At 41.9% G+C, this 15,275-nt stretch overlaps 1 protein-coding gene across 1 annotated transcript in view; it reads right to left on the bottom strand.

Moving 5' to 3' along the window:
• The window catches only part of CNST (consortin, connexin sorting protein), a 102,748-nt gene that overhangs the window by 41,364 nt on the left and 46,109 nt on the right, over window positions 1-15,275 (bottom strand). The window contains exons 4-5 of the mRNA XM_006263145.4: window positions 8,635-8,840; window positions 1,324-1,354 (exon numbers count right to left, since the gene is read on the bottom strand). Of these exons, the coding sequence (XP_006263207.1) occupies window positions 1,324-1,354; window positions 8,635-8,840 (237 nt within the window). The remainder of the gene's footprint in view (window positions 1-1,323; window positions 1,355-8,634; window positions 8,841-15,275) is intronic.

Genomic DNA, 15,275 nt, shown 5'->3' with positions numbered 1-15,275 from the left:
ATCAGGGGTGCTCATCAGGATCTGGAGGAACGTCTGTTCACTAGAGCCCCCCAAGGGATGACAAGATCGAACAGTCACAAACTCTGCTGCGACCAATTCAGGCTGGACATGAGAAAGAAATTCTTCGCTGTCCAAGCCCCTAAGTTCTGGAATAGACTGCCGCCGGAGGCGGTTCAAGCACCCACTTTGAACGCCTTCAAGACACATTTGGATGCTGACCTTGCTGGGATCTTATGATCCCTGCTGACTTCCTGCCCCTGGGGCATGGGGCTGGACTCGATGATCCTCCAGGGTCCCTTCCAGCCCAAATGTCTATGAAATCTATGAAAATTATTCTTTATCTCCTTTTTTTTGTACAACCTAATATTACTTGGACCAGATTTCTATTTTTAGAAGAATAGTTTTTGGGGCTTGGAAAAAATAAAGTATTTTGTCATTTAAATAAGTATTCTTTAATTGGGAGGTTTTTGCCCTTTTTTGTTTATTGCCCTTTTTTGTTTAAGCATCCTATGAATACATTGTCATCCATCTATTTTAAGGTTTCACAATTCTTATCTTTCATCTTAAGGTTACTATCAGTTTTTGAGACTTTTAAAAATATCTTTCCTAAAGTATGACTTCACAACACACTGTTTTGGTATAATGAGTATGAAACTGACTTATAATATAATCACTATTATCAGTTCAAGACCCATATCTTTTGTGTTCCTTGGGTACAGGATAAGGGTGGCTTCTGTTCTTGCATGTTCCGAAACTAACTGTTCCAAAACCAACTATCTGTGGTTTGAAAAACACTAAAATTATCTCATTGTGACTTTTGACCACTAATATTTGGACAGTTAAATACTACCTTACCTTGCTTGAAAAGATTTTTTTCCTCCGAGTTCTCCCTTACTCCTATGCACTTGTTAGCATTGTCCTGAGCCAGAAACTGACAGTATAAACCCTGATGTACAATTAAGACAGTGATATCTTTACACTGGAATATGTATCCTATTCAGATTAGACACATTCCAAAAGCCTAATACTCTGAAAAAGGATATAACCTTTAAAACAGTTCTTTCTTTGCTTGCTTCTTTGTTTCTACACGAGTATCACCATTCATTGCTTTTGAAAGAGGCTTTATTACTGAACTTGTACTCCAGCTGGCTGAGAAAACCTAGCAAGCATGATGCACGTCCACTCATGGATAAATCAGGACTTGGTTCAGCTTTTCTTAAACCTTATCCACAATCTCCGAACTTTAAAAGTTTATTTTCCTTTCAAAGGTTATAATAATTCCATATTAATGACCCACAGCAATTCTAATAAATAAAAGGATACAATCCTCCTCCTGAAAATAGGTCTCAGCTATCTGTACAGGAACAAAGAAAAACATGTTCAACATTATAATTTCCCATTTCTTTATAACAGTTATAAGTGTGTACTTGTATAAATGTATTATCTTAAATTTTAACATGTGCTTTGTTATTTTTGTATTTAGTTTGCTCAAATGTGTTCCAGGTTTAATATTAGACAGTCACATTCTTATTTCAGAAAAGGGTTTTTAAAGAAGACAGACAAATAATTAAAAAAATAGTATATTTATTTTAAGACTTACAAATATATTTAAAAGCAGACTTTCCAAATGAGTATTTGGATTGTAGAACTAAGCAATAACTGGGAAGCAGTAAATACTGAGGACAGTGTCCAAGTAGCAAACTATCTCATTTTTCATATATTCAGACAAACTGATAGGCCAATGGTTGAGAGTTTTTGAATGATAAAGTATTACTTCCTCATGTTCATGGAAACTGACATTGATGAGGAGCATTCTTGAGCAACACTACAGTACAGACAAAAATGAGAATTGGTGAATACTCTTTTAAAGTGCTAGTGCCTTGATCATTCAGACAAGACAAAGCTTTAGACTAAGCACTTTAAAAATACAGCTTGTCACAAAAGGCACAACTCTTTCACAGTACTGCAAACTGAAAATTTGAAAAATCACAAGTCAGGCCTAAAAATACCCTGAGGCTGGCTTGAAACTGAATTTGGCAACCATTTCTGAATGTGGGCTGCAGCTTGCAACCAAGATGGTCCAGAGGCCACCATTCCCTTCCAGCAATAGTGAGCAGAATCTGCCGTGAGGAAGAGCAGCTCTCCAATGGGCTGTAGCAGTTGGTTGAAGTGGCCAGAAGTTATTGGTATGCACTAGGAAAACAAGTGCCAGATCAAATAGCTGGGGAATCTGCACACCCTTAGTAGAATGCAGACCATCATAGGCAAGATCCAAGCCTTTTGTGGGCTGATGCAGCACGTGGGCCATAGGTTGCCAACTCCTGGCTTAAAATAGAAAGCAAAAATTTAAAAGAAAAACGGGTTGTGCTTTGGCTTCTCAGGTTTTGGATTATACTGCGATTACAGTTTCAAAAACAAAAGCAAAAAATTAATCTCTCATGTAATCACGGGACTCCAGAGACTGAATTTTTAAGATAAAAAACATATATTACAAGACACGATAAAATTATGTCAATTGGAACTAAGCAACACTACCCTTAGTACAACTACATGATCTACAAACTTTCACCTCTATGTGGTTGTTCCACTGCAAGGAGCTCCACTACAGGGTTAGATGCCGCCTAACTGTCTGTCTTCAGTTTACTAAGCCCACTGTTTTAAAATCCAGAACAGAAAGTCACAAAATTATGCCAGATGGCAAGCTCTTTGACCTGTCGTATTGACAGTCAGGTGGAATCAACACATGACTTTCACCCTGTTAACTCACACTGTTATGCCAAAATCAAATGAGCATAATCTTCAAATTACAATTCTATCAATCCCCCCATCCCTCTCCCCACAAAAGCAGAGAAACTCAGTGAGATCAGTAGTTCAACAATGGAAGGCATGCCTACATTATAGAGCTGCTGCCATGATCATTATGGCGATAGAGTTGTCAGCACAGGACCCTAGCTGAGATGTGACAAATACCAACAGAAACCATACTTCTTCTGGCATAGCTGTATTCAGGCCAGGAAATCTGCTAGCACAGCTTCGGTCCTAACAATACCTTAAGCATGGGCCAGCCTTTAGCTATTGTATGAGTTAATTTTTTATGTCAAAATAAACAAAATACCACCTGGGAACCAGATACAATAAGTTAGTGATGTCTGGGCTCCCTATTGAATAGTAAAAATACCAAGAAAAGTCTAATTTAGAATGCGAAACATCCCCATGACAATTACTAGGTGATGCTGTAGGGTGGTGGGGAGGTGTGGGGGGAAGCAAACAGTATAAGAAGAAAGACACATTTATTTGAAGGAATATTTCAGGCCACCACCATCTTGGCCAAACTATGGGAGGCTGAATTGAGACGCTCCAGAGCTAAAAGGATGAGTTACTGCTGGAGTTAAAGTTCTCCTGAGATGGTAGCTGGAACAACGTATCTGATCTGCAGATCACCACACAGGAGCCCATAGTAGTGATCAATAGGTTACACTATGAGAGGCTGTCCATATCAAAAACATGGATATGCCAAAAAATCAGCCTCCTGACAGATGTTGTATTTTTATATTGATTCTATTAATTTTATACGTAGACCCGACTGAAATGGACGTATTACTGTATGTGTCATGAAAGGCCTAACTTCCAATAGGTTCTTGGAATACCAAAATTACAAGTGTGCTGCAGTAAGAGAAATCCTAAACAACAGTTTGATGGCCAAAGCATTTTTGCATTAAGCCTTTGCATAGTCATCAAATAAAGGAATATGTTTGTTCAGAATTGCCAAAGGGGACTAATCTCTTGCTATTAAAATTGTAGAAGATGCTGTTCTATTACAGTACATGCAACTAGGGAGGAGAACTCAAGCTGTCTCCTCAAAACATGCCAAGATATTTGATCTCTGAGAAAAAGGGTACATTTCCAGAAATGGATTAAGAGAACAATTCTGGTTCTAAGATGGTGGTTTGGAGTTTTATGGAAGTAGCACAGATGATTTCAACAGCAATAGAAGCTGAACTGAAGGAATAAGAGGGTATAAAAAGCTAACCCATATTTACTGATATGTGCCCTTCCTTCCTGGTTTCTTTGGCAAATACAAATTCTTAGGTTTTATGCAACAAGGATTAACTGTACTACCCAGGGTAGCATGGCCAAGAGCTGTGCAAACTTTCCTGTAAAACTCTGGAAATAAAGATGGCTTTGTTTACCACTCAGAAACATTAAAAAAGTTCAGACATAAAAACAACACTTTCCAATTATACAGAACTCTACCATTTCAAAAGGCTTTATAATCAAACTTTAATAAACTTGAGGATTAGAATTATTGCTATTTAACACTGTGGCAATATACCATATTTACTTGAAGAAGAGCCTGATTATAAAATGACCTCCCCCCCCAATAATTAGATTCTATTCCAGGTACAGAATCTAATAATTGGAGGTTTTGCCTTGAGTTTGTCCCCTTCCCACTGCTACAGCATGGAAATAAATCTAGGTGATGAGGAGGGCAGGTAGTCCCTTTGCTGTCTGCTTCCCTCCAACTTTTTCCCCTAGCAGCATCTCCCCTCTCCTTACTATCTGGCCCTGCTCTTCCAGAGCACAGAGAAGGAGCATATTTCAGAACAATAACTTTGAAACTAAACATGGCTGTAGCAATTTACATATAGTAGCCATGCACTTAGTTCATCCAGAATTGATGCATGCTAGTTTTTTTTGACCCTGCTGCAAGTTTTAGCACAGGTACTCCATAAACACACTTCTGAGCAACCCTTTGGTACCTTGTTTTTTTTGTTTGTTTTTGTATTTTTTGCAATTTTTTGTTACTTTGGTACCTACTTATATGCAATACAAACTATGCATGATATTAGCTCAAAGCCAAAGGCTTGTGATTTACCACCTAGTTCACTGATCTGGGCCCCAGCAGAGTCAACAGCATTTCAAGCCACAGTAACCCCACAGGTCTGTGCTGCTCAGCATGCGTGTACTCCAGATCCCCTTCCACAAGGGATCCATGTGCTAATTAGTCCCCATTCCAGGTGTTCCTGTCATGAGTCCTGGGATGCTCCAAAAATGTATATGCAGTTGAGGCGCAGGGCAGTCTGGTCTGGCTTCACCTCACCACACTAATCATGTGTGCCTGGCTGAGAGAGGGGCCAACAGGCATTCTGTTTAGGGTCTTGTTTTGGGATGTTTGCCAGGCATTTAAGGCTGATGAAGACACAGAAATAATTGGAAATGGGAAATAAAGGTGCAGCTCAGCTGTGGGAATGAAGAGGAAGTAAAAATATACGCAGTAAAGTGGCTCACCATGACTTCAAAAAGAGTCAGTGCTGAGGGGGACTGCAGTGCTGAGGAGAACTGCACTTACCATATATCTTATTCAGATAGGCTATACTAACCTATCCTTGTGGTAGGTTCTGCTTTGGCAGCACATATATTAAAACTGGAATGATATGGAATGGTAGGTTCCCATAACATGTTTGTCCAAAGGGGGGCAGGTGTTTTGTATTCATGTTCAGTGTTGGCTGCATTTAATTAACTTTGTGGTTGGTTTCCATTCCTGAGCACATGCTGCTTTTGGCAATGTATTTAATGGGGTTTCTTTGTATGCAATTATAAGATGAGGGCCTTTTTCCCCCTGCCCAACTGTGGGGGGGACCTCTTTTTGTATTAGTGTAAACATGTTAGTTAAGGCCATTTAAAACAAAAAAAATGCTCGATAATTATGAGTGGCTCATTACTAAAGTGTTCAGTTTGAGATGCCAACAGTACATTATTCAAGTAATTTAACTGGAGCTCTCACTTTTCACAGCAACTTTTGAAAAGTTCTGGGTGCCAAGCTGGGCACCCTAAAAAAGGAGCAATACACAATCACAGCGCTCACTTTTATAAATATACTTAAATTACTTGTCCAAGATGCACAGTGAGTCAGTGGCATAGCTTTGTTTACTAGTTTGGTGTTCCTTGTTCTTGGTCCAATCTACTAGCCAACATCCATTTGGGGTGAGCATCTTGAAAACAGAACTGACAGTCCTTTTTAGGACATATTCTGAATATCTTGGATGCTACCTGGTATGATAGTCCCAAGAATTTCTGGAACTAAAAGAAATCTGTTCACAGAAACTTTAGAAAAGCATTTTTTATTTTCTATCATATAATGGCAAAAACAAATTACAATCATCTCAAAAACTAAAAAGCGTTTTTAGGGTTACACACGAAAGAATATTTTCCCCACTAAATCAAAGTTAATTGTTAGAAAATACCCTAATAAAACAAAGCCATGAAATACTTAATGTAAGGGTTTTCATACATTTCTGAACTCAAATGTCTTAATTCTCTGTGATACAACAGTTGGTTTTATCTTAGGATCATAGAAAGTAAGGCTGGAAGGGACCTCAGGAGGTTCTCTAGTCCAGAACTAGCTAACTTGCAGCATGCGTGTCACAAGAGACATGGGCTGCCTCTGCATGTGGCACGCGGCAGATTGAGGAGGGAGCTGGGAAAACAGGGGCTGGTTGGGCAGAAAGCAGAGCAGCAGATGGGGCTGGGGAAGGGGATTGGAGTGGTACATGGGGAGGATACAGAGTTTAGCTTGTGGCATGCCTGACAAAAAATTTGACCTCCTGCAAAAAATTTAGTTCAACCTCCTCCTTAAGCAGGATCTCCACTGACTAAATCATTCCAGTCAAGTCTTAAAAAAATGTCCAAAGATAGAGATTCCACAACCTCTCTGGGCAGCCTGTTCCAATACTCTCCAAAGTTCCTCCTAGTATCAACCTACATTTCCCCAGCTGCAGTTTGAGACCCTTGCTCTTTGTTCGGTCCCATTCAGCTACAGAAAAGTCTCTACCCCTCCTTTTTATAAACACCATTCAGATATTTGAAATGTATTAAACTCCACCCCCTCCAAGTCTTCTCTTCTCCAAACGAAATAATCCTACTTCTGTCAACCTTTGCTCATAAGCCATGCTTCCCAGACCTTTAATCACTTTTGTCACTCTCTATTGGACTCTTTCTAATCAGTCCACACCTGTCTTACAATATGGGACCCATGTGAGAGCAGTGCTGGGCATGTGAAATCCTGGTATGTGAGGGGCAGGAAGGGGCAGTATCAGGCCCTTAGTCCCAATCCTAGCATATGGGGGGCAGAAGGGGGTGGTACAAGGTGCAATCCTAGTATGCGGGGAGTGGGAGAAGGCAGTGTTGGCCCCCTGGCCCAGACCTGGTGCATGGGGAGTAGAAGGGACCCAATCATGGTGTGCAGAGACAGGAGGGGGTGGTGTCAGGTGCCCAGGATCAATCCTGGCACATGGGGGCAGAAGGAGGTGCTGCTGGGATTCGAAGGCCCAATCCTGGGATGTAGAGTGTGGTGCTAGGCTCTTGGGGCCTATTCTCAGCACATGAGGGTTGGTAGGGGGCAGTGTCAGGCCCCAGGGCCCAATCCTGACATGTGGGGACAGAAGGGAGCAGTGCTGGGCATCTAGGACTCAATCCTGGTGCACTGGGCCCTCTAGGTACAATCCTACTGCGTGGGACTTAATTCAATTACTTTGTTAGTTGTTACTTAACATTTCTTAGGAAGGAAGGATGATCTGTGGCTAGGGTATGTGACTGGAAATCAGGAAATCTGTATTGTATTCTAAGTTCTTCTACAGATTTCCTATGTGACTTTGAAAACACTATTTTCCTTGTGCTTTAGTTTCACTTGTACAGCAGCAACAACTAGCACCTTCTGGCCTACATACTGCAGAGGTGTTGTGACAATAAAATCATTAAAGTTAGTAAATACATTTTGAGAATTTTGCACTATTATGACACGTTACTTATAAAAAGTGATGTTAATTCATGATCCGGACAAAAAAAAAAGACATAGCTACAGGCATGTCCTGTATCAGACTTTAAGACAAGGCCCACATTATGGAAAAAGGTGTAGCTCTAATGCAGTGGTGTCCACTCTTTTCCCTCACTTGCGCTGGATGGACAGTGCTTCGTCTGCCCCATGGGCTGGATCTTGCTGGAGGACCGGATCTGGTACTTGGGAGATGCAGGCCCAATCCGGCGCTTGGGCAAGGCAAGTCTAACCTGCCTGCGTGTGGTGGGGTTGGGAAGCAGCCCAGCCCAAATCTGGCTGTGCAGGTAGACGAGGGGATGGAAGGGGTATGGCCTGGCCCCAATCCAGCTATATGGAGGAGGGGTGGGGAAACGGGACATAATCCAGTGTGACCCTGCAGGGCTTGGCAATTTGGCAGCAGGGGAGGGTGGCAGTATTACTTGCCACTGCTCCCCGCCACCAAATTTCCCAACCCATGAGGATCCCTGCAGGCCATATGCTGCATCTCTGTAGGCCGCATTTGGCCTGTAGGCCAGAGATTGAGCCCCCCTGCTCTTATGTAGTTTAAAACTGTATTACAGACAATACAAGGCAATACAATTGCATTACAGGCAACTGGTAGTTTTAACATGTAGAAGATGGTTACAAGAAAACCCTAGGGGAGCAAAGTTCTTTGACCCTTTAATTTTGTGTTTAAACTACAAATTGCTTGTGCACATTAGGATACTAATGTGTTAACAGTATATCTTTTTTCCTAGTGAAAACAAAGGTGTTGCTCAGCGCAAGAATCATGTATAACAACACGATATCACATGGAATACCTGATGAAGACACAGGGGCAGTATCCTCGAGTCCATCTGCTCAACCTCTTCTCGAAGCAGGGAGAAAAGAGACTGCAAAATCTGCTTTTGCTCCTTTTGCTGACAGTTTGCATTTGTTTTATTGGTGTCTTCCTCACGCACAGTCTCTGAGGCTGCAACAAGAACATTCTCTTCCTTTCCTGCTGTAGTCTCCACTGGAAGAGTGCCTTTGAAGAGAAAAATACTTAGGTTGAGACATACAAATATTACAGGTTGCATTTCCAGAAATATTTGAAAACAAGGTTGCAAAAAAAAGTAACTATATGAATAACCATCCTAAAACCAGGTAAAAATCTGATGTGGTTAACGTCAGGTGTAACAGATGAGCTGACTCTGATGCAAAGCTATCTAAAGAAAAACACTAATGTGTGTCACATGTTCTTGCCTAACTGCAACTAAAGAGGTGCTGGGCCCTTCGTAAAGGCATAATACCAGATGATAATATTCCCTTCCCCATTATAAAGGTCACATTCTGAAGTTCTGGAAGGTATGTGGAGGTCTCTGCAGATACGACGTCACTTGGAAGTCTTGTAAAAATATAATATGCAACTGCAAAGCTTGTAAATTCTGTTTGACAAACAGTCATGATTCTTAAGCATTAAGAAGTTATTCACCCCAGAGTGAAAAATAATTTACAATCTCTGCAAATGAAAAAAGAAGAGGTCACAAGCAAGATGAATATGATTTCTTAACATGGATATCCTTCTACCAACAGAGTCTCCCATTCACCCTCACTTCCCATGTTCCCCATGGTTAATCTCTCACCACTCACTAAAGCAGGCCTTCGTTAAATTCTACTAACATCTTCAGAGATTTGGTAATCTTGTAAGCAAAATAGCTCATAACTATTTCATTCTCCCCTTGCTGCAAAATATTATAGAGATATAGTCTATGCACAAATGTATATGCCTTAGGAAAACAACCAATTCCTGAGAATTTGCCATATTCTAAGTATGAAATTTAAGTTAACAAAAGTATCTTTTTCAATGGAAAGCTTACTTTTTTGCTTCATCTATCACTCAAGCAGCTACAGATTTTCTTCAGAGTTTTCAAATTAACAAATACACCATGGGCCAAGCATGAAAAAGGTCAGCCTAACAGTCTAAAAGCTACAGAAAATGTCTTGTCTTATTAGATAAGATGTGTCACCTTTTGCCTGAATATCTTGCCTATTTAGAAAAGTGGTAACAGAAATAGAGATCCATAGAGACAAGATGTATTTTGCTTTTTATATCACTCTCCTATGGGATGATCTGAAATAAAAAGGGGTTACAGATGATGCTACAGCAGATACCTACATCTCAACAATTAGCACTCAAGTGTAACTTCAAACGGACAAATTGGCATATTAAAAAAATCTTGCAAATCACAGCTGCCTCAACAAGAGGTCAAGAGTTGACGGGCACACAGACTAAGACCAAAACTTTGTAATGTATTTATGCCAATGTCAATAAATTTGTCCTCGACTGAGGTAGCCATGCCAGCAAAAAAATCCTAGTGTAAATGTGCTTTCAGTAGAAAACTTGCTCTCCTTGCGGGACTAATATTACTATGCTGGTGCAAAGTACAGATTTGCTGGCATGGCTGAATCTACACAATGTATACTTTGCCAATACAGAATACCAGTATTCTATTTTGTTAAAAAAACCTGTAGTTTAAATATGGTCTAAACTACCATACACCTTCACAATCCCATTAGCAACTTCAGTTTGCCAGTGCCACAAATAATTCACCTTTCACTAATATTAAAAAAGTAACTCTTAAAATATTTTAAGAAACCTGGCAGGATTGTTACTTTACAAGGACATACTTTACCCACTTTACAAGGACTTTACAATAGTTATACTCTCTGTTGACTTGCCAACAATGTTCATAAAATACTATCTTAGAATTAGAGCTGGTTAGAAAATTTTTATTATAATAGTTTGGTGAAACTTAGATAGTTGTGAAATCATAATAATAAATTCCACAACATTCTTGCAAGCAAGCTAAGGAAGTACGGGTTGGATGAACAGACTGTAAGGTGGATAGAAACTGGCTAGATCATCAGGCTCTAAGGGAAGTAATCAATGGTCAATGTTTAGTTGGCAGCCAGCATCAAGTAGAGCACCCTCTGGGTCGGTCTTCGGGCTGGTTTTGTTCAATGTCTTCTTCAACTATCTAGATGATGGGATGAAGTGCACCCTCAGGAAGTTTGTGGATGACACCAAACTGGGGGGAGTAGTAGATATGCTGGATGGTAGGGCTAGGATTCAGAGAGAAATTGAAGGATTGGACCAAAAAAAGTCATGAGGTTCAATAAGGACAAGTGCAAATCCTACACTTAGGATGAACCATACTACGCACCACTACAGGCTGGGGACCAAATTGCTAAGCAACAACTCTGCAGAAAAGGACCTGGGGGTTACTGTGAACAGTAAGCTGGATTTGAGCCAAGTGTGCCCTTGTTGCAAAGAAGCCTAACAGCATACCAGGCTGCATTAGTAGTAGTGTTGCCAGCAGATTAGGGGAAGTGATTCTTCCCCTCTATTTGGCACTGGTGAGGTCACATCTAGAATACTGTGTCCAGTCTTGGGCCTCATACTACACAAAGGATGTGGACAAATTGGATAAAGTCTAGTGGAGGACAACAAAAATGGTTAGAAGCCTGGGGCACATGACTTCTGAGGAGAGGCTGAGGGAATTGGGCTTATGAGGATTTGATAACAGCCTTCAACTACCTGAAAGTTGGTTCCAAAGAGGATGGAGCTAGACCAGGGGTGGGCAAAATATGGCTTGTGGGCTGGATGTGGCCCACCAACTAATTGTATCCAGCCCACAGGTAGGCAGCCACCAATTTCTGCTTCTGCCATGGTGGGCAGGTGGTGGTGTGGATGGGGCTGCCAGGTATAGGGTGGGGATTGGGGCATGCTACAGCTCTGGGTGAGGGGTGGGGAAGAAGATGGGGAGGGAGGGAGATAGAGGATTGCAGCATGCTACAGCTCTGGGGAGAGAGGGGGGGAGAGGGAGAGAGGATCGGGGTATGGGGTAGAAAAGGAGAGAGAAAAACAATCAGGGCATGCTACAGCTCTGGTGAGGGAGGGAAGGAGTGAGAGGGATGTGGCTCTCGAGAGGACACCAAAACTGATTAAGTGGCCCTCCACACAAAATAACTGCCCACCCCTGAGCTAGACTTATCAGTGGTGGCAGATGACTGACAAGGAGCAATAGTCTCATTGTAGCAAAGGATGTTTGGGTTGGATGTTAGGAAAAACTCTCACCAGGAGAGCAGTAAAGCACTGGAACAGGCTATCTAGAGAAGTTGTGGACTCTCCATCCTTGGAGGTTTTTAAGACCTGGGTAGACAAAGCCTTTGCTGGAATGACCTAGTTGGGGATGTTCCTGCTTTGAGCAGAGGGTTGGACCAGATGACCTCCTGAGGTCTCTTCCAACCCTCATTTTCTATGATTCTATAAAATTACTGGGGAAAACATTTCAAAATAATATTTTCAGTAGAAATATTGATTTCAGAAAAAATCATAATTAATAGCGTTTATATGCTTTTCATGTTATTTCATGACATATCAGTAGTCATGCATAACACACAATACTAAGAGACAGATCTTAACTTGCCACAATAGTTAAAATATTGTATTTTTTATTTTATTTCTAGAATCATAAAGGTCATCCAATAGCATTTGAAAGAACTTTTCTAGGCCAAAGGATCTTTTTCTGACCTGTAATCAGACATCCTTATACTTTCCAAATACTCACATGAAAATTTTAGAAAACCAAAAATTTCTTTTGCAAATCCCATTTTGCAGAAAATTTAAAAATGTGATCTTTTTCCAACTTATAGCATGACCAAGTTTTAAAATGTCAATTCTTTCCTATGAAACAATTTATGAGTTTTGACCAGCTCTACTTAAAATCAAAACAGACAGAAAACCACTTTGGTATTAGAGTTAAATAACATCTCAGTTACGTCAATAAAGACTGCTGCAATTTATACATAAGAGAAAAGTAACTATAGACCAATGAATAACTGAGGAATTGCATGATTATGTACAGTGTATTTTTAGTACAGGAAAATAATTAGTTTTTTAATAAAAACATTCTTGATTCATTTTCAAAAGTTTTTTAGACAGCAACTCAAAATGTACCCATCGTAGATGCTGTAAACTTGAATATACATGGCTGTAAACTGTGCTTGTGGTTGTTTAACTTTTCAAAATCTCTCCAACTGTCTGAAACCAGTCTGTGCCAGTTTATGGCCCTCTCTCACTTAACTCTGTGAGACTGAGCACCAGCACTCTTGAGGGTAGTGCTTCAAAGTGTCCCTTTATTACCATGTTGTTCTTTGATCATGGATACTTCTAAACTTGCAAGACTAGCATTTTGCAAACCCTTCTTATATTTTTCTTAATCTGGAACCACATATCAGGGTTCAGAGATAGAATTTCGGGCTTAAGTATCACATGAGCCTCCTATGAAGACCCCTCTGTTCCACTTACGGGAACTACAAACTCTTCTTAAATTCTCAAGCAAGGAGTAATAAATATCTCTGTGGGTGGCTATATGAGGGGGCCCACTGCCAGCTAAAATATGGGTGTAACTTCACACTACTTTTCCAGTATCAATTCATGCTTGTACTTTTCCAGTATTAGTCCATGCCTGTTGTGGGCCAACAGCCAGAAAGTTGGTTTAATAAATTTGTTGAGGAATATTTTGGAGACGGAACTAAGATGGTTTTCAAAAGAATTTTTTCTGTTCAGAACTGTCACATGACCATAACCAAGTATTTTCCTGGCTGAAGCAAAACCTTTACTGCCACAGAAATTTCATGCTTCAGACTGCACTTCTTTTATTAAGAGTTCCCTAGCTCCACAGAGAACAAACTTTTATGCAAGCATGCCACAAATTAAGCCCTGCACCTTCCCGGTGAAGCACTCCAATCCTCTTCCCCTGCCTCTTTTTGTGTTCTGCTTCTTGCTCTCTGTCTGATCTGCTCTGCTTTCATAGTTTCATAGTAGCTAGGGTCAGGAGGGACATGAACAGATCATCTAGCCTGACCCCCTGCCACAGGCAGGAATGAATGCTGGGTTCACAAGACCCCAGACAGGTGATTGTCCAACCTCCTCTTGAATATGCCCAAGGTAGGGGGCGAGGACCACTTCCCTAGGAAGTTGGTTCCAGATTTTGGCCACCCTAACTGTAAAATACAGGCACTCCTCACTTAACGACCGAGTTCCGTTCCTGCGACTAGGTCGTTAAGCGAATTGGTCGATAAGCGAGGAGCCGCCCCTTGATACTGCGTGCCTTGGCTTGAGACGCCGCGCTGCCGTTTCCACAATACGTTTCGTACAATACCGACTGCTCGGAGAGCTGGTCGTAAGTCCGCGAGGTCGTTAAACAGGTAGGTCGTTAAGTGAGAAGTACCTGTATTGCCTTCTGATCTCTAAACTAAACCTATTCTCCATCAGCTTATGACCATTGTTCCTTGTCACGCCAGGTGGTGCTGGGGAGAAAAGGGCTCTGCCTATTTGCTGTTGATCCCCCCGATGAGCTTGTAGGCAGCCGCCAGGTCCCCCCTCAGCCTCCTCTTGCTGAGGCTGAACAGGTTCAGGTCCTTCAGTCTCTCCTCCTAGGGCCTGTCCTGCTGCCCTCTCACCAAGCGGGTGGCCCTCCTCTGAACCCTCTCCAGGCTGGCCACATCCCTTTTGAAGTGCGGTGCCCAGTACTGGACGCAGTACTCCAACTGCGGCCTGACCAAAGTCACATAGAGGGGGAGTATCACCTCTCTGGACTGGCTTGAGATGCACCTTTGGATGCATGACAAGGTATGGCTGGCCTTGCTGGCTGCGGTCTGGCATTGGCGGCTCATGTTCATCTTGGAGTCAATAATGACTCCGAGATCCCTTTCCGCCTCCGTGCTTTCAAGAAGGGAACTCCCCAGCCTGTATGTATGCTGTGGATTCCTTCTCCCAAGGTGCAGCACCCTGCATTTGTCTACGTTAAACCCCATCCTATTCTCGTCTGCCCACTTTTGTAGTCTGTCTAAATCTAGTTGCAGCCTCTCTCTCCCTTCAAGTGTGTCCACCTCATCCCACATCTTAGTGTCATCAGCAAACTTGGACAGCGTGCTTTCCACCCCCTCGTCCAAGTTGCTGATGAAGATGTTAAACAGTGCGGGCCCGGGGACCGAGCCCTAGGGTACCCCACTGCTCACATCTCGCCAGGTTGAGCACAACCTGTCCACCACTACTCTCTGGGTGCGCCCCATCAGCCAATTTTTTACCCATACAACTGTGCAGGCATCAATGCCGCAGTCACTTAATTTATTGATGAGGATGGTGTGAGAGACAGTGTCAAAGCCCTTCTTAAAGTCTAGAAAGACTATGTCCACAGCGACACCATCATCCAAGGATTTAGTTACTTGGTCGTAAAAGGCAATCAGGTTGGTCTGGCAGGACCTGCCTTTGGTGAACCCATGCTGATTGCCCCTGAGCATGATCTCCCCTGCAGACCCCCCACAGATATGCTCCTTAATGATCCTCTCCAAGAGCTTCCCGAGCACCAAGGTGAGGCTTACAGGCTTATAATTACTTGGGTCCTCCTTACTC

The sequence above is a fragment of the Alligator mississippiensis genome, chromosome 1 (assembly GCF_030867095.1).
Source record: "Alligator mississippiensis isolate rAllMis1 chromosome 1, rAllMis1, whole genome shotgun sequence".
NCBI classification, from domain to species: Eukaryota; Metazoa; Chordata; order Crocodylia; family Alligatoridae; genus Alligator; species Alligator mississippiensis.
This window is presented reverse-complemented; position numbering and strand designations above follow the sequence as displayed.